General features: G+C 37.8%; 1 protein-coding gene across 4 annotated transcripts in view; it reads left to right on the top strand.

The window, feature by feature from the left end:
- Positions 1–25,893, top strand: part of SLC12A6 (solute carrier family 12 member 6) — an 87,990-nt gene that overhangs the window by 29,922 nt on the left and 32,175 nt on the right. For 3 of the 4 annotated variants that reach the window (XM_006056014.4, XM_006056016.4, XM_044925250.2), the window contains one exon: positions 20,826–20,870. The exons of the other annotated variant lie outside the window; for it this stretch is intronic. In XM_006056014.4, coding sequence (XP_006056076.1) covers positions 20,826–20,870 — 45 coding nt within the window. The remainder of the gene's footprint in view (positions 1–20,825; positions 20,871–25,893) is intronic. 4 annotated transcript variants of the gene reach the window in all.

Here is a 25,893-nt window from a genome sequence, read left to right as displayed (position 1 = left end):
GGATTGGGAAGATTTCAACGTCTGAAGTTGTGTTCAGTTGATACAATAGCAAATTGTAAGATTTCTAAGGAGATTTTCAGAAATGAACCCATAACAGGAAAGATGGAAATCCTTTTTTTTTTTTTTTTTTAAGAAAGGAGAGAGGAAGAAACAAAAGGAAAGAGGGGAAGAAGGCAGAGAGGAAAAGAGGAAGGAAAGGAACTGTAAGATGGATTGGTCCCGCAAGAGATAAGTATTAAGGATGTGCGTGCAAGCTAAGTTGCTTCATTCGTGTCTGATTTTATGCAACCCTATGGACTGTAGGCCTCCAGGCTCCTCTGTCCATGAGATTCTCCAGGCAAGAATATTGAAGTCGGTTGCTGCCATTTCCTTCTCCAAGGAAGAAAAGCTTATATTGTTATTGGAGAGCATGTTCAAACATTAACTCTTAGTAACCCAAATTGCATGAGTTAAGTGGAGTTTAAATTTTATTAAGAACCCTCAAAATGTTAGATTGTAACCTAAACATTAGTTCTGCTTATGTTCTAAGGTAGGTGATCAGATCAGATCAGTCGCTCAGTCGTGTCCGACTCTTTGCGACCCCATGAATTGCAGCAGGCCAGGCCTCCCTGTCCATCACCAACTCTCAGAGTTCACTCAGACTCACATCCATCGAGTCAGTGATGCCATCCAGCTATCTCATCCTCTGTCGTCCCCTTCTCCTCCCGCCCCCAATCCCTCCCAGCATCAGAGTCTTTTCCAGTGAGTCAACTCTTCGCATGAGGTGGCCAAAATACTGGAGTTTCAGCTTTAGCATCATTCCTTCCAAAGAAATCCCAGGGCTGATCTCCTTCAAAATGGACTGGTTAGATCTCCTTGCAGTCCAAGGGACTCTCAAGAGTCTTCTCCAACACCACAGTTCAAAAGCATCAATTCTTCGGCACTCAGCCTTCTTCACAGTCCAACTCTCACATCCATACATGACCACTGGAAAAACCATAGCCTTGACTAGATGGACCTTTGTTGGCAAAGTAATGTCTCTGCTTTTGAATATGCTATCTAGGTTGGCCATAACTTTCCTTCCAAGGAGTAAGCGTCTTTTAATTTCATGGCTGCAGTCACCATCTGTAGTGATTTTGGAGCCCAGGAAAATAAAGTCTGCCACTGTTTCCACTGTTTCCCCATCTATTTCTCATGAAGTGATGGGACCAGATGCCATGATCTTCGTTTTCTGAATATTGAGCTTTAAGCCAACTTTTTCACTCTCCACTTTCACTTTCATCAAGAGGCTTTTGAGTTCCTCTTCACTTTCTGCCATAAGGGTGGTGTCATCTGCATATCTGAGGTTATTGATATTTCTCCCGGCAATCTTGATTCCAGCTTGTGTTTCTTCCAGTCCAGCGTTTCTCATGATGTACTCTGCATATAAGTTATACAACTGTCTTTTTACTGACTAACATTAAAATAGACAACTAAAGAGCTTCTTTGTACTGATAAAATCTTTTCTGTAGTAAATATTTAAAAGCTTTTTAACTATTCACATGGGATTTTATATCAACCCCAACTAACACATTCAGACCTGCATGTTTTAAAATCTCAGTGTCAAAAGTTTATTTTTAAACTCAGCTTCATGAGGCATGTTTTTCTGCCTCCCTGCCCCCCACCAATATTCATTGTCAGAAAGACTAACATCTCCCTGAAATATCGTTCTTTTCACCATGTTTTTTTACATACTCTTAAGACCTTAATACAAGAGAACAAATTTGAGACTGACTGCTTTTAGCTCTGTACATCTTAAAACTTTGTTTAAATCATTAACCCTTCTTGGTCATATTCATGTTATACTCAGTGAAAGTGACCAACACTTTGATTCCCCATTTCACTACTGTTATGACCATTTTTTTGTATATTGAGGGTTTTTGGGTTGAAGTATAGTTGATGTACAATATTATATGTTACAGGCATACAGTATAGTGATTCACAATTTATCACTGATTTTTTTTTTTTTTTTTTAGAATCTTGCTCCCCAGATTTTCCTTGCTTAATGTACCAGCCCTCTGTGTGCTCTGCTACTTTTGCCCCACAGGAAATATACCAGAGTAGAATTGATTTACTTTTGTACAGCACCTAATATATGCCAGGCTCTTTATGGATATTGGCTTATTTAATCCTCACAATCACCAGGGCAGGGAACAGTTATCACCATTTTAGAGATGAGGAAAATGAAGTGCCAAGAAATTAAATAGTTCATTTAAGTGGTAGATGTGAAATTCAAAGTAAGGTCTCTGTGACTTTAAAGCCGTTTTTCTTTTCATCACACCACAGTCTCTCTGCTTTAAACACATGTTAAAACATATTATGTTTTCTAAAGTTGTCTGGTCTATTTTTTCAGTAGTTACTAATTCTTCTTAGATTCTGTTTCTTTTTGTCTTTGTGGATTTCTCAAAATTAATTGAAAGTTACTTGTAGCTTCTAACTTTTTGTGTGTTGGATTGCTTTTTTATTTGGCATAGAGTATTTCCAAATGTAGGATATTCTTTCAGATGATGCTAAAAATTGAGAGATATGGGCAGGCTAGGAATTTGGCTCAATCTAATGGTCTTCCAATAGTCTTCTACTCCTTAACTTTTGAGGGAAATGCACTCTATCAGTGACATGGGAATAGGAGCCTTAAAAACTAAAGGGGGAAAATGGGCATATGGAGTAAGTGAAAGAATTACACTTTTATATAACTTTAAGAAGAAGTATCTGCTAAAGGTATGAAAGATGCATTTATTTTAGTGTATTAGAAATAATTGTAATATTCCATTTCAAGGATCTTATTACTTAGAATAAAGCTAAAAACACAAGTCTGTTTAAAGAAAAATACTAACATAGATAGAGCATAGACATGACCAAGATTGATATAGTTCATAAATAGCATAATTGATATTGATCCATTTTGAATCCTCATACACTGAATTGTATCTCATTTCCTTTCCTGTGTGTTCTTTACTCTGCTTCCTATAAGCTTTTTGTGACTAGAGATTTCCGTAGTTGTATTAAAAATGGTGAACCTGTACTGGTCCTTTTCAAAAGCTGTCTTCATCCTTCCACCGCCACATTGCCTTTGTCCATATATTTTTCTTCATTTGAATTCTTTTCTTCTTTCTGAACCCACCTGTCAAGGCAGAAGACATAAGAAATGCAGGTTCAATCTCTGGGTCGGGAAGATCCCCTAGAGAAGGAAATGGCAACCCTCTCCAGTAGGAAAAATCCCCTAGTTTTAAACAACAAGGGAGTGCGTGTGTGCTAAGTTGCTTCAGTCATGTCTGACTCTTTTGTGACCCTATGGCCTTCCAGGCTCCTCTGTCTATGGGATTTCCCAGGCAGGGATACTGGAGAGGGTTGACATTTCCTTCTCCAGAGGGTCTTCCTGACCCAGGGGTTGAAGCCGCATCTCCTGCATTGGCAGGCAGATCCTTTACCACTGAGCCACCAGGGAAGCCCTTTCTACTGCCCCTCTGCCATTAAAAAATTGCACAAACTCACATCACCTCAAAAATAGGCTCATGCTCATTTCCTCCCAGGGACTTGCCTAATCCTCTACCCCAGCATTGATTATTCCATCATTCAGTATCCATCACCTCTCAAATATGCTTTGCATGTGCTTTGATTTTTTTAATTATATTTTATCTCTTCTACTGTATTGTGTATTTTATGAGGATGAGGGACAGTGTTTTATTATGTTTTCAAAATGCTATGTATTTTTTTCTTATGGAAAATTTCAAACTCAAAAAAGTTTAGTAACTTTCTGTTCATTTCCCTTACCTATTGGTCTTTTTTATTTTTAGACGTTATTTATATCTAGGGACATCAACCCTTAGTATGACAAATATTTTCCCAGTCAGTGCTTCTTTTGAAGTTTTATTGAGGTATAATTGGAATAAAATAAACTGCATATATTTAAGGTATACAGTTTGAGCTTTAACATGACACTCCTATAACAGTTATCATGGTTAAGATAATGAACATTTCCATCACCTCCAAAAGCTTTCTTCTACCCTTTTATAACCCACTTACCTAATTCCCTGGTCCCTAGGCAATCTGCTTTCTGTCACTACAGTACATTAGTTTGTATTTCCTATAATTTTATATGAATAGAATCATATAGTATGTACTCTCTTTTCTCTGACTGCTTTTATAAAACATAATTTGAGATTCATCCATCTAGTCAATATCCTTTAAAATCCAACTAACATTATGATCTACCTTATTTCACAGAACTTAACATTTAGGGCAGCAGTTGAACATGATACAACCCACAGATGTTTGGACCTCACAGAGGCTTTTTAAAGCGTTGACTTCTTTGCCAAGATTTGAATGTTTTTAGGATTAGTCTAAAACTAGGACTTACTTTTCAGAGAGGGTTTTGGGAAGGTGAAATCTCCCTATCCCTCTGTTACTAATTTCAACTTGTGTCTGCCACTCCTGAGCCAAATGACCCCTGGATCTGATGAACACTTAGAGGCAAGTGAGGCCTCAGTTCTGTGGGAGCTCTTTCAGGGAGAGCTGACCCAGGACTTGCTCCTCAAGGGCTGGACAAGATCCTCAGAGTGAGGATACGAATGGCAGATCCAGAAAAAGAGCTTGGCTTGGTAGAGATCCATGGACTTCCCTAATGGGAAGAATGGCAAAGAGCAAGGGGACTGTTACCTCCCTGTCTGAGTCTGGGAGATGTAAGGAGACCTGAGAGTCGGCAGCCTTTCTTCTGGGCCTCAACAGGGCTGGTGGCTGGCCTGCTGCCCTGCCCGTCTACTGGTGTAGAGGCTGCTTTGCCTTTCTGTTCTCTTGAGACTACTACCACTTATGATGCTCCAACAATGAAACCTAAGCCCCTCTGAAGCAACATAGAAAAAGAGCCCATCTGGGGAAGGCCGGAAACCAGAAAGAGAAAAAACCACCTAGAGTAAACAGCGCAACAGACCAACTAAGTAGAAATGCAGAGAAGACAGGAACTTGAATATGTAAATAATGAACAGTAGGCGCACTGAAGGAAGTTCAAATGAAGTACAAAAGAGACACAGGGAGCAAAAGATACGATTTCCCTGCTAAATGCTTGGTACCACCTGACTTGCAATCCATGCACATACACTTAAAAAAAAAGTCCACTAGAATGTAAATACGTAAAAGCAGGACTTTTTTCTCTTGTGTACACTGATTGCTGTCAGTGCCCGTGTATAGAACAGTCTTGTACATAGTAAACACTCAGTACCTAATTACTGAATAAAGAATTGAATGAGTATGATCATTTATTGGCCTGGAAGATTCAAAGCCCAGAGTTAAAAATATAGATTGAAAAAAACAATAAGAAACTTGGAGGATAGATTGAGGATAGATAGGATAGGAAAGAGACTGGGAAGAGGACACCTAATGTGGCTAATACAAGTTACAGAAAAAGGAATAAATGGAAGAGAAGTAGTAATTAAAGATGTTTTTTTAAAATTCCTGAGCTAAAGTTCATTGTGCAGATTGACATTCCAGGGAAGATCAGTGTTGTAAAAAACACACCTAGGCTTATCCAGGTAAAGTTTTGAACTCCAGGGATTCATTTTGGAGGCATCCAGATTACAGTATGATATTCAGAATAGTCTGAGATTCACATCAGAATTCCAGTTCACACCAGTGGGAATTAGGAGACAGTGAAAAAGTATCCACAGATTACCAACAGAAAAAGACTGTAATCCCAAATCCCATTTCCAGTGAAAATATCATCCACTCTACAAGGAGGAGCTACAGCATAAATGTAACTTTAGAGAGTGTATTACCCACATAACTAGAGAATATTTAAGAAAGGTTTTTAACCAAATAAATGAGCCAGAGCACAGATCACAAAATGAAAGGGATAGAAAAAGTGGAAAATGATGGTAGACTGTCTGGAAATGTTATGCTGAATAAGGACTCTAATCAAAAGGAACATACTTCAGGGAACAATTCAATAATATATATGATGTAAAAGTACTAAATAAGTCTAAGCAAAACCTCAAAATTATGGGAGGCAAGAGCTAAGAGGTTTCCAGATGGAGATGAGGAAAGGAGAAAGTGCTAAATAAGCACATTTAAGCACTTTAATCATCAGGGAAATGCACATCAGAACCACAACAAGGGGCCGCTTCACATCCGCTGGGATGGTTCTGATAAAAAAGATGGACCATAACAAGCGTTGACAAGAATGTGGAAAGACTGAAACCCCCATATATTTTCGGTGGGAACATAAAATGGTGCAGACACTTTGTAAAACACTTTGGCAGTTCTTCAAGAAGTTAAATATAGAGTTACCATATGATCCAGCAATTCCACTTCTAGGTATATACTTAAAATAAGAATATATGTTCACACGGAAAATTGTAGAGGAATGTTCATTGCAGCACTATGCATGATAGCCCCAATTATAGAAACAACCCAGATGTCGACTGATGAATAGATAAATGTGGTATATTCGTATAATGAAGTATTATCTGGCACTGACAACAAATGAAATACAGATCAGTTCAGTTCAGTTGCTCAGTTGTATCCGACTCTTTGCGACCCCATGGACTGCAGCATGCCAGGCTTCCCTATCTGTCACCAACTCCTGGAGCCTGCTCAAACTCATGTCTATCATGTTGGAGATGCCATGCAACCATCTCATCCTCTGTCGTCCCCTTCTCCTCCCGCCTTCAATCTTTCCCACCATCAGGGTCTTTTCCAGTGACTTGGTTCTTCACATCAGGTGGTCAAAGTATTGGAGTTTCAGCTTCATCATCAGTCCTTCCAATGAATATTCAGGATGGATTTCCTTTAGGATGGACTGGTTGGATCTCCTTGCAGTCCGAGGGACTCTCAAGAGTCTTCTCCAACACCACAGTTCAAAAGCATCAATTCTTCGGCGCTCAGCTTTCTTCATAGTCCAACTCTCACATCCATATATGACTACTGGAAAAACCATAACCTTGACTAGATGGACTTTTGTTGGTAAAGTAATGTCTCTGCTTTTTAATATGCTATGTTTGTCATAGCTTTTCTTCCAAGGAGCAAGCGTCTTTGAATTTCATGGCTGCAATCACCATCTACAGTGATTTTGGAGCCCCAAAAAATAAAGTCTGTCACTGTTTCCATTGTTTCCCCATCTGTTTGCCATGAAGTGGTGGGACCAGATGCCATGATCTTCGTTTTCTGAATGTTGAATTTTAACCCAACTTTCTCACTCTCCTCTTTCACTTTCATCAAGAGGCTCTTTAGTTCTTCTTTGCTTTCTGCCATAAGAGTGGTGTCATCTGTGTATCTGAGGTTATTGATATTTCTCCCAGCAATCTTGATTCCAGTTTGTGTTTCATCCAGCCCAGCATTTCGCATGATGTACTCTGCATATAAGTTATATAAGCAGGGTGACAGTATACAGCCTTGATGTATTCCTTTCCTGATTTGGAACCAGTCTGTTGTTCCATGTCCAGTTCTAACTCTTGCTTCTTTTAACCTGCATACAGATTTGTCAGGAGGCAGATCAGGTGGTCTGGTATTCCAGTCTCTAAGAATTTTCCACAGTTTGTTGTGATCCACACAGTCAAAGGCTTTGGCATAGTCAATAAAGCAAAAGTAGATGTTTTTCTGGAACTCTCTTGTTTTTTTGATGATCCAGTGGATGTTGTGCCTGGAGAATCCCAGGGATGGGGGAGCCTGGTGGGCTGTCGTCTCTGGGGTCGCACAGAGTCAGACATGACTAAAGCAATTTAGCAGCAGTAGCAGCAGCAGCAGACTAGTGCTAGATTATAAAGGAACTTGAAAGCCAGGATTAGGTTTTTGGAGTTCACCCTATAAGCCAAGGGATTCAGACATGTAAACTGGAATCTGTTTATGGCTGCTTAAGCCATTAACCTCTGCTACCACCATCATTACCACTACCATGCCCAACCAGAAAATTCACAGTAGGAGTAGAGACACAGCCTGCAAAAGGCAGCCCTTTCCTTTTCTTGGAAAGACTTGAATCAGCAGCCCACATGATGTCAAAATATAAACAAGAAGTGAGAACAATCCATTTTCTCTTCACAAAATGATTGGGCACTCCTAGCATTTTCACTTGGAGGTCTTTGAAAGTCTTTTTTAAGCAATAAAGAAGCTGATAAATGCAAAATTAATAAGAAGGAAAATGAAGGATTGTTTGAAGATGGGAAAATTGATGGCAGGGAGACTAATTAAACTATTTTAATTAGTCTATGAATAATGAGACTCTACTAGATGGCAGTGTGATGGAAAGAAGAGATTGGTACGGAAGCCACAAATGACTGGATTTGATGAATGAGAAAGGGGAAGAATCAAAAGTTGGAAACACATCTTCTGACTGGTTCTGCTTCGTATCTTACCCACTTTTTAAATCAATTTTAAAAATCTCCTTTCCTGTCAAATGAGTATATATTTTATGTTAGGTACAATGCATATATGTATGACAGTGACAGATTTTATTTTCTTGGGCTCCAAAATCCCTATGGACAGTGACTGCAGCCATGAAATTCAAGGATCCTTGCTCCTTGGAAGGAAACCTATGACAAACCTAGAGAGCATATTAAAAAGCAAAGACGTCACTTTGCTGACAAAGGTCCATCTAGTCAAAGCTGTGATTTTTCCAGTAGTCATGTACAGTTGTGAGAGTTGAACCATAAAGAAGGCTGAGTGCCAAAGAATTGATGATTTCAAACTGTAGTGCTAGAGAAGATGCTTGACAGTCCCTTGGACAGCAAGGAGCTCAAACCAGTCAATCCTAAAGGAAATCAACCGTGAATATTCATTGGAAGGATTGATGCTGAAGCTGAAGCTCTAATACTTTGACCACCTGATGTAAAGAGCAGACTCATTGGAAAAGGCCTTCATGCTGGGAAAGATAGAAGGTAAAAGGAGAAGGGGACAGCAGAGGATGAGATGGTTGAATAGCATCACTAACTGAGCGGACATGAATTTGAGCAAACTCCAGGAGATAGTGGAAGATGGAGGAGCCTGGTACAGTCCGTGTGGTCACAGAGAGTTGTATATGACTTAACGACTGAACAACAGCAATTATAGACTAAAATAACATTATATACCATTATAGATTAGATGTGAAAGTGAAAGTGAAGTCGCTCAGTTGTGTCCAACTCTTTGCGACCACATGGACTGTAGCCCACCAGGCTCCTCCGTCCAAGGGATTCTCCAGGCAAAAATACTGGAGTGGGTTGCTGGTTCCTTCTCCAGGGAATCTTCCAGACCCAGGAATCGAACCCAGGTCTCCCGCATTGCAGGCAGATGCTTTAACCTCTGAGCCACCTGGGAAGCCCATAGATTAGATATAGTATATACCTAATATTGTATACAGGTATGTTATTAGGTGTATATTTCCCACGTTATCTTCAGAACTTCTCCATTAGCCATGTCCTCGTCAACCTCTTTGACTAGAATGTCTCCCCTTGTCCATTTTCTCTCACCCATTCTGCTTTTTAATGAACTACCCATCCTTCAAAATTTAGCTCAGTTATCCCATTGACCATCCCTGATCACCATTTTATTTTGTTTTCCTTCCTTTTTGATTCCCACAGTATTTGTACCTATACTATAAGAATTATTTTTATTGTTTTCATAATCGTTCGCATGTTTTCTCTCCAGATTATTGAGAAGAAAGTGTTACTACTGGTGTCTTAGTGCCAAGCACAGCACCTAACACAGAGTAGGTATTCAGAGTATAGGTTGAACTAAAAACAACCATCTAGAGACCATGCTAGAGATGCTTGTTAGCACATGGATAAACTACAGTGGCCTGTTAATAATTATATCTTCTTGGCCTCTGATAAATCTGATATTCATTTCATTTGCATATTGCACTCTTGTTTTCTTACCTAAAATACTGCTTTTATTTTTAGATTTCCACACAGACAATTTCAATTGTTTTTCATCTCCTTTAGATGTCTTATGACTTTTCCTAAGGGATCAACCCTTCCAAACATGTTTATTCCTCTTCTTTGATTTTGAGTTCAACATGATTTTTAAGATTTTTAAAAGTTTTACTTAAAATTCCTACTGCACTCAATCCATGTTGCTCTTCTCCTTTGGAGCCTTGCAGCACTAAAGGCAGTACCACAGATTATCAGCTATAGCCCCTTAGGCAATTCATTTTAGTTTTCTGAGTTTCTTTTGGAACACAGAAGTAAGTCTTTCTTGCCGGTTTTCTGTGTAGGCTTGCTATGATGATAGTAGGAAAAATTTCCCTAAATTGAATTGCTTGGAGACTACCTTTATAACCTTTCCATTTTTATATATCATTTTTGGATTATTTAATATTTTTTCTTACATTGAGCCACTGGTTTTCTGTTTCCTTTATATGGAAAACTTTGTCACTAAATGAAATCTCAGCATGCTTGCCACTGTATAAATAAAATATAAACTAAAAATAGATGTAATATAAATGATTTTAATTTTGCTAGATACCGTTGCCAAGCAGAGGCTCTGAGCGTGTTAAAAAAGAGACCATAGAGTTCTGAAGAGATGTTACAGACATTCTAGCACAGGCGTAAGAAAATTCTGTTTGATAAAATGCTTCAACTCCTGGGTAACAGGATTAATGGTAAGGGTATAGCGAGAAGATGGAGTGACATCCTGATAACCTGGAACCACAGATATGAAAGCTGCCAAGATGTTTAGAACAAATGAATTTAATAAACCTTTAGTATAAAATTATGATAAATATTTACGAGTGCTCATTCTTTTTTTCTTTAATATTTATTTATTTGGCTGTGTCGGGTCTTAGCTGCAGCCGTGGGATCTTTGTTGGGGTACCTAGTTGCTCCACGGCATGTGGGATCTTAGTCCCCCAGCCAGGCACTGAACCTGCATCTCCTACATCACAAGGGCGATTCTTAACCACTGGACCCCCAGGCAAGTCCCTGAATGCTTGTGTTCTTACAGAAGTAATCAAAATATAAAAATAACAAGTTAAATAGTATAGTTCCTAAACGTTTTCAGGTAGTAAAAATTAAACCATATTTACTGTCTTCCATAGGCAATCTTTATCTCTTCCTAATGTCTCTACCCTTTCATCCCTGACTCTGTGTTAGATTCCGTAACCACATGGCTTTCACTATATCGTCTCATGCCCAGAATGGCAGAGGGATTCTTTTTTTAGTTTTTTATGTTGAATTTGACTCTTCAACAAAATTATGAGCTTCCTAATGTTAGAAATATACTCATTCTTTTATTCCTCACAGTATCTAACAGTTTTAGGTGTCTTTAAAACTTCACCATCATTGCTCTTCTCTCAGTCTTCCACAACTCAGTAAATGGCATCTCTGTTCACATAATTGATGGAAAAAACTTTGACTCCTTTCTTTCCCCCTGTCCCATGTGCAGTCATCAGCATGCTAATCTTGTGAATCCTTCCATCGATACACACCCAGCATCTGATTACTTCTCAGCACCTCCACTACCACTGAGTTGATCCACACTACCGTTTATCTTTTCTGGGACTATTGTAAAAGCCTTCTAACAATTTTCTCCTTCCTCAACTTGCCTCCTGCAATCTCTTCTCCAGCTAGAGTGGTCATATTAAAATACAAATCAAAACCTTCCAATGGATTTCTTGCTCACTCAAAGTAAAAGTCCCTACTGTGTCCCAACAAGGCTCCACATAATCTGTGCCCCTGCCCCTGACACACATCCATCTCTTATCCCACATCTTACCACTTTTATCTTGCTGTTCTGTTGTGTAACTTAGCTTCCTTGCTGTTTATTGAACAAGCCAACAGGTACCTGCTTCAGGGTCTTTGCACTAACTGTTCCCTTTGCCTGCAGTGTTCTTCTAGCAGATAACTTTCTGGTCAAATGTCACATTATCTGACAGACGTTCTTTAGATTCAGTGTCTAAATTATAAATTAGCACACAAACCATCCACCCACTAATCCTCTCTATTCTTACTCTGCTTTTCTTTTTTGTTTTCTTATTACTCTTGACACTTAGCTTGTTTGTTTTTCTCTTCTCCGCTAACATGTAAGCTCTTTGATGGCAGGGATTTTATTGTAACATTTCTAGTAGTTAGCAGTGTTTCATATGTAGTGAGTCATTTAGTCGTGTCTGACTCTTTGCAACCCCATGGACTGTAAGTCCATGGAATTCTCCAGGCCAGAATAGCCTTTTCCTTCTCCAGGGAGTCTTCCCAACCCAGGGATTGAACTCACGTCTCCCACATTGGAGGCAGATTCTTCACCAGCTGAGCCGCAAGGGAAGCCCAAGAATACTGGAGTGGGTAGCCTATCCCTTCTCCAGCGGATCTTCCCAACCCAGGAATCGAACCAGGGTCTCCTGCATTGCATGCGGATTCTTTACCAACTGAGCTATCTGGGACGGCTCACATGTAGAAGGTACCCAAGAAATATTTATTGAATAGAAAAATGAAAAGGGCTACAAAACTTAAAGTCACAGGAACATTACCTTTGAAGACTGACTCATGAGCCCTCATTCCAGAAGATATCATCAGACTCTCAACTTTTACCATCTTCACTACAGTCCTAATCATACCTTTCTAAGATTTCTACAGTAGACTCCTAGTTGGTTCTCCCATTTCTACCCTTGCTCCTGCTACAGTCCTCTCTTCAACCAGCAGCCTCCATCTTCTAAAAAGTTAATCAAACCTATCATGAGATATTTAAAACCTTTCCAGCTATTTCATATCATTTTCTTATCATACTCTTTACCATAGTCTGCAGTACTGCAAGACGTATCTGCTACCTAATTTTCTGACCTTTCTTTCTTTAAAAACCACTTTCCTCCTCTCTGTATTTTAGCCTCATTGTTTGGCAAACGTGCCAAGGTTACACCCCTTCTAAGGCCTTTGTGTGGCTCCTCTTACACCCTGCCCCAAGGCTGCTTTGTTGTTTCCTGGCTGTTCTCTCTTGACTGCATCCTTTCCCTTCCAGACTGGCAACTGTTTGAACCTGCTCTTTGGAACTCAGGGAAGGTCATGGAGGCTGAACTGAAAGACCCCCATGCCCAGGAGCCCCTACAGGGTCCTACTCTGTTTCAATAGATACTGTCTTTTTTGGCAGATACTTCTAAATATCTTTTAAAAGTTATATTTCTATTACATTAAAAAAAATCAAAAAGGGTCTCTTGATTTTCCTTTATGGGGTATACACCAAGTGTAAATAACTAATGATTTAGTAACTTTTTGTAGGCACTGCTTTACATTTCCATCTTATTACTTAATTACTTTGCCTAAAATTGCTTGATTTTTTTCACCCATCTATTTATTTGTATTCAATTAATCACATGTGAATTTTTTTAGGTCTGTCTAGTTTCACTGAAGTCAGTTCAAGATCTATGTAAAGAAGATAGCTTTTTCAGATTTTACTTTATATCAACTTGTTTTCCCTCCTGTTTCCCACCAAAATTAGAACTTACTCAAAATAGAGGCATAATCTAATAAACGTGAATGTTAGAGTAATTGTTTTTTATTTCATCTTTAATCATCTTTACCTAATTTTGAGTCCAAATGGCTTATGATGATGTTGCTGCTTTGTTTTTTTTAAAGTTGAAATTGAAAAAATTAGAAATGTGTTAAGACTGGTGATTTCAGGTATTTGGTATCTTTAAATAATTTCTGCTTGCCCTTGGTCATGCCTACTTCTTTTTCTACATGTTTAGGCAATAGTTTCTATTATTGATTGTGTTATTTTAATGAAATTACTGATTCTTTTAGCTTTCATTTGCTTCAAATTCTCTGCCAAGAATGGTAGATGAAATGATTATCAAAGGAAATTCAGAAAAAGACTATTGCTATGGGCAAACTAAGGGAGATAGTAAGGCTTTTCAGAAAAACTTCATAGAGAGGCAGTTTTGCATGTGAATACCGCCCACAGCCATTTTTTTTCTCTGTATTCTCTGAGGCACATGGCAAGAAATAAAATCTCTGTTCTTTACCATGTGCCTAGGATAAACCAAGTATATTGAGCAAGTATCCGTTTTATAAAACTACTATATCATTATAGTTCCAAAGAAATAGTTTCAGTTCACTTTTCTGATGCCATTTACCCATTTTGAAAAGGTACATGTTTCTATTTTGTATTTGAACTGCCCTTTTATCTGTAGAGTTTCACGGGCTTTTGTATATAATCTGGTTGTATTATGACTTAGAAATAGCTTAATTTAGGAAGGCTATCAAAGGGTTAAAACAGTTACATTATTGGCAGATTGTTCTCATTACAGGAAGTAATTTGGTTAAAACAGATAGCATTTGGAGTCATATATAGGACGACTCCCAGGATTAGGCAAACCTGGGTTGGGTGTGCCCTCATTAGTGACACAGGCAGAAAAAATGTTGAATGGGAGAGTTCAGATACAGAACAATACAAAGGTGCCCAGACATATCTCAGAGCGCTGTTGAACACAATTTGGATTGCATGCCCAGAAACACCCTTCAACTTAATAAACCCATTTACCAATTGTGATTTTTTTTTTTACAGGCATAGCTAGTTTCATTCTAGGGGTTCATGAACTTGTTTACTCCTAGATTTGCCCTTGTTTCAGCTTTTACATATATTAAGCATTTATTTGCAGGTCCTTGGGAGTTAGTCTTCATATTACCAAATAAGTATTAAGTAAAGATTGCCCCGGAGAAGGCAATGGCACCCCACTCCAGTACTCTTGCCTGGAAAATCGCATGGACGGAGGAGCCTGGTGGGCTGCAGTCTATGGGGTCGCTAAGAGTCGGACATGACTGAGCGACTTCACTTTCACTTTTCACTTTCATGCATTGGAGAAGGAAATGGCACCCCACTCCAGTACTCTTGCCTGGAAAAATCCCACGGACGGAGGAGCCTGGTGGGCTGCAGTCCACGGGGTCGCTAAGAGTCAGACATGACTGAGCGACTTAAAAAAAAAAAAAAAAAAAAAGATTGCCCTATGTTCCTTTAATTATAATAAATGAAAAATCTTGTAAAGAACTACACAGTAGACTTATTTTTACTCATCTTAAATATAGTCATCCATTAGAATCCAGGTGGGATTGGTTCCAGGACCCTCCCCACTACCCTTGGAATACCAGAATGCACAGATGCTCAGATCCCTTATATAAAATGGTGTAGTGTAGTTGGCCCTCCAAATCAGTAGGTTCCACCCCGCTCCCACCCCCATCCCTCAGAAGTAGAGGACTGACTGTATAGGAGAATGTTCAAGGGAAAAGTCTTGGCTTAACTAGAAAATGCATGTAATCATGTGTGCACATCTCAGAAGCCAAGAAAATATACAGTAAAGAAAGTGGTAGTTCTTTTAAAGAAAAAGTCATTTATATACCTATTCTGTCTGAGTTATCTGAGATTTTTTTTTTTTCACAGATACATGCCCTGGCAATTCCAGATAACTTGTTTTAGGCTATTGTACTTTATTTTAGAACAAGGAAATTAGAATTACAGAGTATTAAGAAACATGAGTATAGGTTCTTGAAACGTCATGACTGTATCTCCAACCTTTCTTTTTTGTCATAGTGTGGTGTGTCTTTGGTCATTCATTAACCCAAGCATTCATCTTGTCAGTTATATATGTTAAAATCCAAGGTTCTCAGCTTTGTTCTGTCCCAGCACACCTGATGGATAAATGCATTCCTATTAGTGACAATATGTGGGAATCAGAATCTTCAGAAGGATTGTTGGTATAGTTTTAGGAAGAAAATAGATGATGCTAATAACTTTTCTACAACTTTTCCTTTAGAATCACTGGAGTATATCTAGATGATGATCAAGGCTCTTCTGGTTCTGAAATCATATGATTCTTTCTCTACTCTTCCTTTCATGTTACTTATATACCTGTTTTCCTGTAATGATAGTGAAAGGTGGTTGCCATGAGCTGTGTACTACAATGGGATTTGTGACCTCCAGAGGAGAGGCTTTCGATCTGGAGCCAGAGACCAGGCTTGACCACTTGGAGCTTTTTGTGTAACAGAATTTTATTCAAGTATAAAAGACATAGGGAAAGCTTCTGACATAGACCCCAGAAGAAGGCAAGAAGAATGCCCCTTGCTAATTTTTAGCAAGGCGTTTTATTTCTGTTAGAAAGCTGCTAATCAGATGAGAGAGACACCTCATGGCTAAGGGAGTTTCACCAGGCCCCTCTCCCACAATGGGCTTCCCTAGTGGCTCAGTTGGTAAAGAATCTGCCTGCAATGCAGGAGACCCGGGTTTGATTCCTGGGTTGGGAAAATCCCCTGGAGAAGGAAATGGCAACCCACTCCAGTGTTCTTGCCTGGAGAATTCCTTGGACAGAGGAGCCTGGTGGGCCACAGTCCATGGGGTCGCAAAGGGTTGGACACGACTGTGCGACTAACTTTTACTTTCTCACCAACAGCGTGCATTTTTGAGATAGAACGGCACAAGGTGTGTCATTCCCAGCCATAAAACAATTGGCATGAATACTTGTTTGTTGAGCTGTTATCAGCCCAAGGTCAGAGAAAAGAAAAAAGTTAGTCTTAGGCGAACATTCAGAAAACTAAGATCATGGTATCCGGTCCCATCCCTTCATGGCAAATAGATGGGAAAACAGTGGAAACAATGAGAGACTTTATTTTGGGGAGCTCCAAAATCACTGTAGATGGTGACTGCAGCCATGAAATTAAAAGACGCTTGCTCCTTGGAAGAAAAGTTATGATCAACCTAGAGACAGCATATTAAAAAGCAAAGATATAACTTTGCCAGCAAAGGTCCATCTAGTCAAAGCTATAGTTTTTCCAGTAGTCATGTATGGATGTGAGAGTTGGACTATAAAGGAAGCTGAGCACCGAAGAATTGATGCTATTGAACTGTGGTATTGGAGAAGACTCGTGAGAGTCTGTTGGACTGCAGGGAGATCAAACCAGTCCTGGGTGTTCATTGGAAGGACTGATGTTGAAGCTGAAACTCCCAGTACTTGAGTCACCTGATGTGAAGAGCTGACTCATTGGAAAAGACCCTGATGCTGGGAAAGATTGAAGGCAGGAGGAGAAAGGGACAACAGAGGATGAGATAGTTGGATGGCATCACCAACTCAATGGACATGGGTTTGAGCAAGCTCTGGGAGTTGGTGATGGACAGGGAGGCCTGGCATGCTGTCCAGGGGGTTGCAAAGAGTCGGACACAACTGAGCAACTGAACTGAACTGAGGCAGAACCATTTTGAAGAAAGGCAGATCCCAAAGCAAATACATAGTTTCATTAACATAGCTTAAGAAAAACATTTCCATAAGAAAAATGCATTGGTTAGCTCAAGGTTTGAGAAAAGTTCATGCAGAACCAGGTGTCTACAGCACAGAATTAAAAGAAACTTCTTTTAAATTTGTGTAGAGAAGAAAAAAATAAGTCCGCCACTTGCAGTTTATTTCCTCCTGCCACCTGGGGACCTCTGGCCTGCCTACCTGTTACCCTCTCATCCTGTGTGTGTGTGTGTGTGTGTGTGTGTACACACCTCTGGCCTGCCTACCTGTTACCCTCTCATCCTGTGTGTGTGTGAGAGAGAGAGCTTGTATGATATGTTAATATGCTACAGAACTGTTAGTCCTACTTTTGTCTTATGTACAGAAACAACCCATATTCTTTATTTACATAGGAAATAAAACTGGTTTAAATTAAAAACAAATAAATTAAAAACTGAGAAATCCTTTTCTGGCATGTTGGGGAAAATATCTTTTAAAAATTTGAAATTTCTCTTAAAACAAAATTGTGGAAGAAAGTCTTCTCAAAATATATCAGTAAATGCTCACATAGCATTTAAAACTTTAGTTCTAGGAATCAGATTTCTATCTTATGTCTTTGTTGATTATATTATGTAGAATATACTCTAATATATACTGTATACATCAGAAATCAGAATTTGTATAGTTTCTGATTGGTTCTGTCTGTCCGGGCTGCTTAGTGTTAGATTTAATTATGTATACATTGATATTTAGAAACACCATGGAAAATGTTATTTGAATTTTGTTTGAAATAGTAAATCTTAGTATTTTTTGTATCTTGGACCTCTTTGGCAGTCTTAAACCTGTTTAAACCTAGCAGGCACTCTAATAACTACCATAATTTCAAAGTAGTGTAGAACCTAAAAGATATGAGGTATATACAACTGTAATGTGATATGAAAATATCAGTTATTGTTGACAAAAATCACAGGTAATTTTTTTTTAATGTAGTTTGTTGCCTACATCATATTTGGGAAAAATACTTGACTTCAATTAGAGGTTAGTGAAAATGAAGATGTAATTTTTTCCTCATTGTTCATAGACCCTGGTCTAAAATTATTTTTTTAATATTATTTTTTGTTTTTTAATTTTTACAATGTATGTTGGTTTCTGCCATACAAAAACACAAATCAGCCATAATTATACATTTCCCAAACACATTCAAGAAATCCAGATGTAATTCTCTATATCTTAAGAGATTTACTCTTTGAGGAAAGTGGAGTTCAGAGTCTTTTCCTTATTGAGCTTTTAACGCTTTACAAGCCTTTAAATAAACAAGTTGTTAATTGGCATTGTCAGTATCTCTTGGACTAAGAACTTGGTTTATTGTCACTAATTATATCACAAAATACTGAAGAAAGAGATATTTATAAAAGCCAGTTTAGTCATTTTATCTTAAAGTCAGATCAGAACATATCTGCTGGTAGTAATGAATGCTTTACTTATGTCTTGACTTGCAGCTGCTATGGCTACATATTCTTTGATCATTAAAGAGACAGTGTAATTCATGTCATAGGTCCTGAATCATTCTTCTACTTTATGGAACTAATATTGATTGGCTAAATTTGTGTGATTATTTTTTAATTTACTTTTTATTATAGAAAAATATATACAACACAAAATTTGCCACGGTACCATTTTAACCATTTTTTAGTGCAGTGACATTAAATACATTCACAGTGTTGTGCAACCATTACCAGTGTTTCCAAAATTTCTCACCACCCCAAACAGAAACTGTGTCTTCTCGGAATTCTCTGACGGTCCAGTGTTTAGAACTCCATGCTTTCAACTGCTGTGGGTGGACCTGGGTTTGATCCCTGGTCGGGGAACTAATAAGATCCCACAAGCTGCACTGCATGGCCAAAAAATTTGTTTTAAAAAGAAACTCTGGGACTTCCCTGGTGGTCCAGTGGTTAAGACTCCACGCTTCCACTGCAGGGGACACAGGTTTGATCCCTGGTCGCCCAGTCAAGGAAGTTCCACATGCTGTGCTGTGTTGTCAAAAAGAAAAGAAACTGTACTCTGACCTAATGAAGAGGTAAACTGAGGCAAGCTAGAAAAGATGAGTTTATTCAGTAACAGCAGAGGAGTTCCAATTTGGGACAAGCAAACTGTAGTAAGCTATAGATGAATCTGGTCAAAGTTTAGGAAAGGTTATATTTATGGGCAGGGAATGTAAAGAGGGGAGAGTTCAGTTTGAGTCAGTTAAAATCAAAAACACACAGAGACCAGCCTTGAAAACTTCCTGAGCAGACAGAATTAGTCTAGTCACACAAACAACGCTCTGTTCAGCCCACTTTGTGAGAGTAACCCAGTTTGGGTCATCTCTTGTTCATGCCTCTGGCAAAACTACCAGGGTTGAAATGAGGCCTCTGATCAACCCCCCATCATCTCATCTGAGAAAATTTTGTTTCTGTAAGTCAGGCATTTTGGGGAAATCAGCCTCTTAGTCTTTAAGTTTTGTCTTCCTGAGGGCACATGGATGAGTCTTGCCATTTTATATGCTCCAGTTCTATTTTAGATTGAAATTCTTTAATGACTTATTAAATAATAACATCCTACTCCCAACTCCACCTCCAGTCCCCAGCCCCTGCTAACCTCTAACCTATTTTCTATCTTTGTAAATTTGCCAATTTGCCCTTTCTAGATATTTCATATAAATGGAATCATGCAATATTTGTTCTTCTGCTTCTGGCTTTTCCCCCTTAGTGTAATGTTTTCAGGGTATATGCACGTGTATCAGAACTTGATTCCTTTTCATGGCTGAATAATATCCCAGTGTGTGTGTGTGTGTGTGTGTGTGTGTGTATCTTATTTGACATACAGTAGGGTTACATCCCAATAAACCCTTCCTAAATTAAAAATATTGTAACTCAGAGTGCATTTGCTATACCTACCTACCAAACATTATAATTTAGCCTAGCCTGTCTTAAGTTCAGAACACTTCTATTGGGCAAAATCATCTAACACAAAGCCTATTTTATAACAGTGTGTTGAATATCTCATGTAATTTACTGAATACTAAAAGTAGAGAACAGATTGTCTGGGTACAGAATTATTGTTATGGTTGTTTATCCTGTTGATTATATGTCTAACTGGGAGTTGCTGCATGCTCCCCTGCCCAGCATCACAAGAGAATATTGTACTGCATATCACTAGCCTGGAAAAGATCAAAATTTGAAATATGGTTTCTACTGAATGCATATTGCTTTTTGCACCATCATAAAATAAAAAAATCTTTAAGTCAAGCCATTATAAGTCAAGGACCATCTGCACCACATTTTGTTTACCCATTCATGTTTGGAGGTAACTTGCATTATTTCTACCCTTGGCTGTTGTGGATAACGCTGCTGTAAACATTGTTCTACAAGTATCTGAGTCCCTGTTTGCAGTTTGTTTGTGTATGTACCATGAGTCACATGGCATATCTGTTTAACTTTTTGAGGAAGCTGTGGGATTATTTTTTATAATAGTCATTTTTATTATCCTTTCATTAATGTTTCTTGAGCATTTTTTTTTTTTTTGCTTATTTCCTTGGTTGACTTTTGTTGCTGATTTTTAAGAAATTATTTGTTTTGTTCATTCATTTTTCTTTTCTTTTCAATTGTTTGTTTTTCAGACCCGAGTCAGAACTCCATCACAGGGGAACACAGCCAGCTGTTAGGTACAGTATTTCTGTGGGGACTCATTCTCTCTAAAGTCATCCTTTTCCTGCTTATACTAAGAGAGATTATTCCCTTCTCTAATTCTATTTTCTGTACCCCTTTTCCACTTTTCACTCCTCAGCTTCTTTTCCTGCTGTTCTATTCCCAACTTGGTAAGTTTTAGCAATCTATTCTGTAGTTGATTGTTAAGACTCAATTTAGTTCCATTAAAAAGTAATTTTACATGGTCTGTGGTTTTAAAAAAGGTCTATAAGAGTTAGAGCTTCTTTTTTCCAAGATAATTTTGAAAAGAAAATACAATATTCTGTAATGTCTTGTGATCACCTTCATTTTAATTCTCAAAAGTACTTCATGAACAGTACAGCCTTCATTCAGCAAGCCAAAGAAATTGATGTTCAAATTCCTTGTCTGTGAAATAAGTTATGGAGATGAATTGATTTCTTTTAGGTATCACTTACTTAAATTGCAGTAAACTTGTAATTTGATAAGAAATTACATCTCAAAACTGATGAATTTTTCAAATATAAAAACATACTCTGGAATGAAAGGAATTCAAATAATATCAAAAGTAAATATATATATATATATATATATATATATATATATATATATAAAATACAGAGGGCCTGTAAAGTATCCTACCTCACCTCTGCTCCCACAAGGTAAACTTGCTATAGATACTTTATTGTGAATTCTTACAGAAGTTTTTAATTACATATTTTCTTTTGCTTTTTAATTTATCACTTATTTATTTTGGCCTCATGGTGTACGGAGTCTTAGTTCCCTGACCAGGGATCAAACCTGGGCCCCCTGCATTAGAAGCAGGGAGTCCTAACCTCTGGACTGCCAGGGAAGTCTCAGTTAAACGATATATTAAATACTTTTGTTGTTGTTCAGTTGTGTCTGACTCTTGGCGACCCCAGGGACTGTAGCATGCCAGGCTTCCCTATCCTTCGCCATCTCCCAGAACCTGCTCAAACTCATGTCCATGGAGTCCGTGATGCCATCCAACCATCTTGTCCTCTGTTGTCCCCTTCTTTTCCTATGACTGTATCTTTTCCTTTTTCTTTCAGTGGAGTTACATTGTACAGATATACTATATAGATCTGTGTAGATGTATCTATACAGATGTATACTCATCTCTTTGTATACTTAAATATACTGGCAGTGAGAGTACAAGTATATATGTACAAGATGTTCGTTGCAACACAGCAGTAAACACCTGGAAATAAATACTCATAAATAAAATTATAGTATACACATAAAATACTTTTCTACTACAAACAGAGAGAAGAGGCAGATCTTTATGTACTAAGCTATCCAAGATAAAATATTAAGTGAAAAACAGGAAATCACAGAACGGTCCGTACAGTGTAACTCCATGATAGAAAAAGGAAAAAAGATAGTCATACTATTTAATATAAAAATGTGTAATTGATACTTCCCTGGCAGTCCAATGGTTAGGACTCTCTGCTTCTAATGCGGGGTGCATGGGTTTGATCCCTGGTGGGATAACAGTGGGTCAAAAGGTATATATATTTTCAAGAAGATACATCAACTTAAACCCATCAATAAAGAGTATGGACACATACTAAGCTCCCTATCATCAAATGTAGGTGTTATCAATATTAACATTTTTTCTTTAGTAGGTGAAATGGCACCTCTAGTTTTTATTTGTACCTCTTTAATTATGAGTGAATTAAGTACTTTTAAATGTATACTTTAAATAAATAAAGTATAAAAAGTACTTTTAAATATGTAGCCTTGTGGTATTAGGGCTGTCACTATTCTCTTTTTTATACTTTTATTAAACTGTTCAAAATTAGTCTTCTTAGTATAGAAATTTCACATTTGAACCAGGAATGATTAAGATTTCATAGAAGATTTTGGTAGATCATAAAGAGTACAGTTCCCCCTAAACTGTTAAATTGCTCTGTCTCTGATACCTGCCTGACAGGTAGAGACATTTGAAGAGTGGTTCATCATCTGAGCAGGAACACATGTGTATAATGGAGGTAGAGGAGGGCTTGGCTAATGCAATGAACAATCAGGGGAGTTGGTGCCATTCCAGTGCTACTGAGCTGGGTTTTGTTTCCAAGTAAGCACTTTGTAGTAAAAGAAAGTAGATAAATTAATTATAGGTGAAAAGAAATAGAAATCATAAAGAGTTCCCTCAGTATTATCTAAAACTCCTAGGATTTGTAAAGAGGCTGCTGCAGACATTAATCTCATTTGGCAACCTACAGTTGCATTCACTTTTAAATAAACCTGGGAATTTATCCAGTTTAGGTTAAGTTCATCCTTCTACCCTGGGTTCTCTCTCCTAGGTTCACTAGGTTAGATTATATTCTCCTTTTTTCTCATGCTATTGATAACAGTCATCCTCTGTCTCCTGTTCTAAGTATGTTTAGCTACAACCTCAAAATCTGCATTGGTTTATTTTTATTTATTTATTGGCCGTGCCGGCGGCTTGTGAAATCCCGAGGAGTTGAACCCGCAACTTCAGCAGTGAAAAAGCAGAGTTCTAACCACTGGACCTTCAGGGTATTCCCCTTACTGGTTTATTTTTTTTAGTTTTGGAGTTGCAAAAGAGTGAAAGACAATTTATTGTTATATCTTCTAATCATCTTATGATTCCTCAGAAAAGGCATTGGTAGCTTGAATTAAAATCTTGCCAGATTCTATAAAAAATCTCACTTAGGATAATTTGGCCCAGTAGGTGAAAAACTGCTTCAGTTGCCTTGCCTGCTGAATGGAGTTTATAATAGGATCTTTCAAATCTTCTAAATGCTTTCCTTTCAACAGGGTAAAGTTATTTTAATGTATCTACTGTTTCCACTGACTCATCAGATCTCTTGCAAAACACAGGGTCAGGCTGAGGAGATGTACAGAAGGGTGAAACTGCAGTTGTGATAAAGAATTAAGCTGTGTGCTTAAAATTCATGAATTTTTATGTGTGCGTCATTTTCCATTTAAAACATTTTAGAAAGCAAGCAAGCAAATGAACAGTGGGCCCTGGCGTATTTACAGTTTTTATCCAACATTCAAGGCAAAATAATTTCTCTTCTACACTTTCTCTCAAGGAACAGAAAAGCAAGTAGACACTTCCCTGCCCAGTTTGAGACTAGCATAACCTTGATACCAAAACTTAACAATGACAATGTGAGAACAGTATAGACCAATTTTACTTATGAACACAGAAACAAATATCCTAAATGAAATATTAGCAGTCTGAATCAGGCAGTATACACTTGACACTTACAATTTGGGTTTGAACTGCACTGGTCCTCTTAAACTTGGATATTTTTCAATAGTAAATACTACAGCACTGCATAGGTTGTGGCTGGTTGAATCTGCAAATGTGGAGGAGGAACCTCAGGTACGAAGAGTCAACTATAGTTATACTTGGAGTAACCCCCAGCATTATTCAGGGGTCACCTGTATTTTTTATTTTTTTACCTGTATTTTTTAAAATCACTAAAAAAAAAAAAAATTACAAAAAAGTACTTTCTGGTAAAGATACATGGTTGGTTTATCATTAAAAATCAATTTATATAATTTAATATATTAAACATATTGAAGGAAGAACATAACATCATCTTAATAGATTGCAGGAAAAAGATTTTATTGGAAACATACTCAGTATTTAAATTCATGAGCTCATAAAAAACTGGTCACCACTGGAGTAGTCTAGTGAAACAATTCATTATTCTGAGAATTGGTCTAAAAGAAAAAAGTAAAGTATTTATCTTGCTTTTAACTATACCAATGGGTAGCCAAATAGTAAATTACAGGGAATGTCTGTTTATAAAAATATTTCAGCTAATAAATTAAGGAAAAATAACAGAATATCACCATTTTTGTAGCATCTCATGAATTAATGAATCTAGGCATTGGTCATCAACATTTGCTATTATCTGAAAAAGAAAGCAACTATAGATGACCCATACCTCCAGATGGATGATCAAAATATCCCTATGAGAGTATTTTCCTCCCTCCCCCATAAAAATACTGAATGTGGTTAAGCCTTTAGACCCAATTATCAATATATAGGAAATAGAAGAAAACAGAGCAACATGTTAAACATCACATGGATGCTTATCAAAATCCAGATCATCAGAAACTTTACTGAACACATGACATAGGTTCTTCAATAAGTGAACTGCAAAGGAAAAGAGAGAAAGCCAGTAGACTTAAGAGATAAGCAACCAGTCATAACATGTGCCTCTTATTTGACTGTTGATTCAGACTTTCTTCTTGGAGTAGGAAAAGGCCACCCACTCCAGTATTCGTGTCTGGAAAATTCCATGGGCAGAGGAGCCTGGTGGGGTACAGTCCATGGAGTCACAAAGAGTTGTACACAAATGAGCGGACACACATACATCAAACTAAAAATCAAAAACATAACATTTGAGACAACCTTTTGTGTTCACTTGGTCACATAGTTCAGACCCAAAACTGTGCCAAGGGATATTAAGTATACTTACTGCTCTTGTTCTGCTTTGCTCAGACCAACAAAGGCCATTAGACAAGCTCAGGAGTCTAAGGGAGAAATCTGAGGTTTATCTTACATCTAAGTTGAAGTGTAAGTGGTAATTGAACAAAAAATAGCAATATTATAGAAATAATAGCACCACAACAATAAAATGCTTATAAAGAGCAAGAATTTGGCATACTCTTTCTGCCTACAAAAAAGTATGCCATAACAAATGGAAATCTGGTATTTTCAGTAGAGCCAGTGGCACTCCTATCAGTTTTCATTTGAATGTTCAATGAAACACCAGTAAGTTTTTCAGTAATATCAGCATTATATAGTTGGTAAAATGAGAATAAAGAAACATAATAGTGATCTAATGGGCTGTCTACTTCAAAGCATTACTGAGGCCAGTCTCACTAGGTATCCTCCAAAGGCATCTTAGGATTCTGCATAATTCTAAAGAAGTCCTAGGATGGATATGAGTTTGTTTTTTTAGTTCTTGCAGAATAAAGGTTATTTGCTATTCAGAAACTAGAATTTCCATT

Source organism: Bubalus bubalis, chromosome 11 (genome assembly GCF_019923935.1).
Source record: "Bubalus bubalis isolate 160015118507 breed Murrah chromosome 11, NDDB_SH_1, whole genome shotgun sequence".
NCBI classification, from domain to species: Eukaryota; Metazoa; Chordata; class Mammalia; order Artiodactyla; family Bovidae; genus Bubalus; species Bubalus bubalis.
The sequence above is the reverse complement of the archived record's forward strand: the minus strand, read 5'-3'. Positions and strand labels throughout refer to the sequence as shown.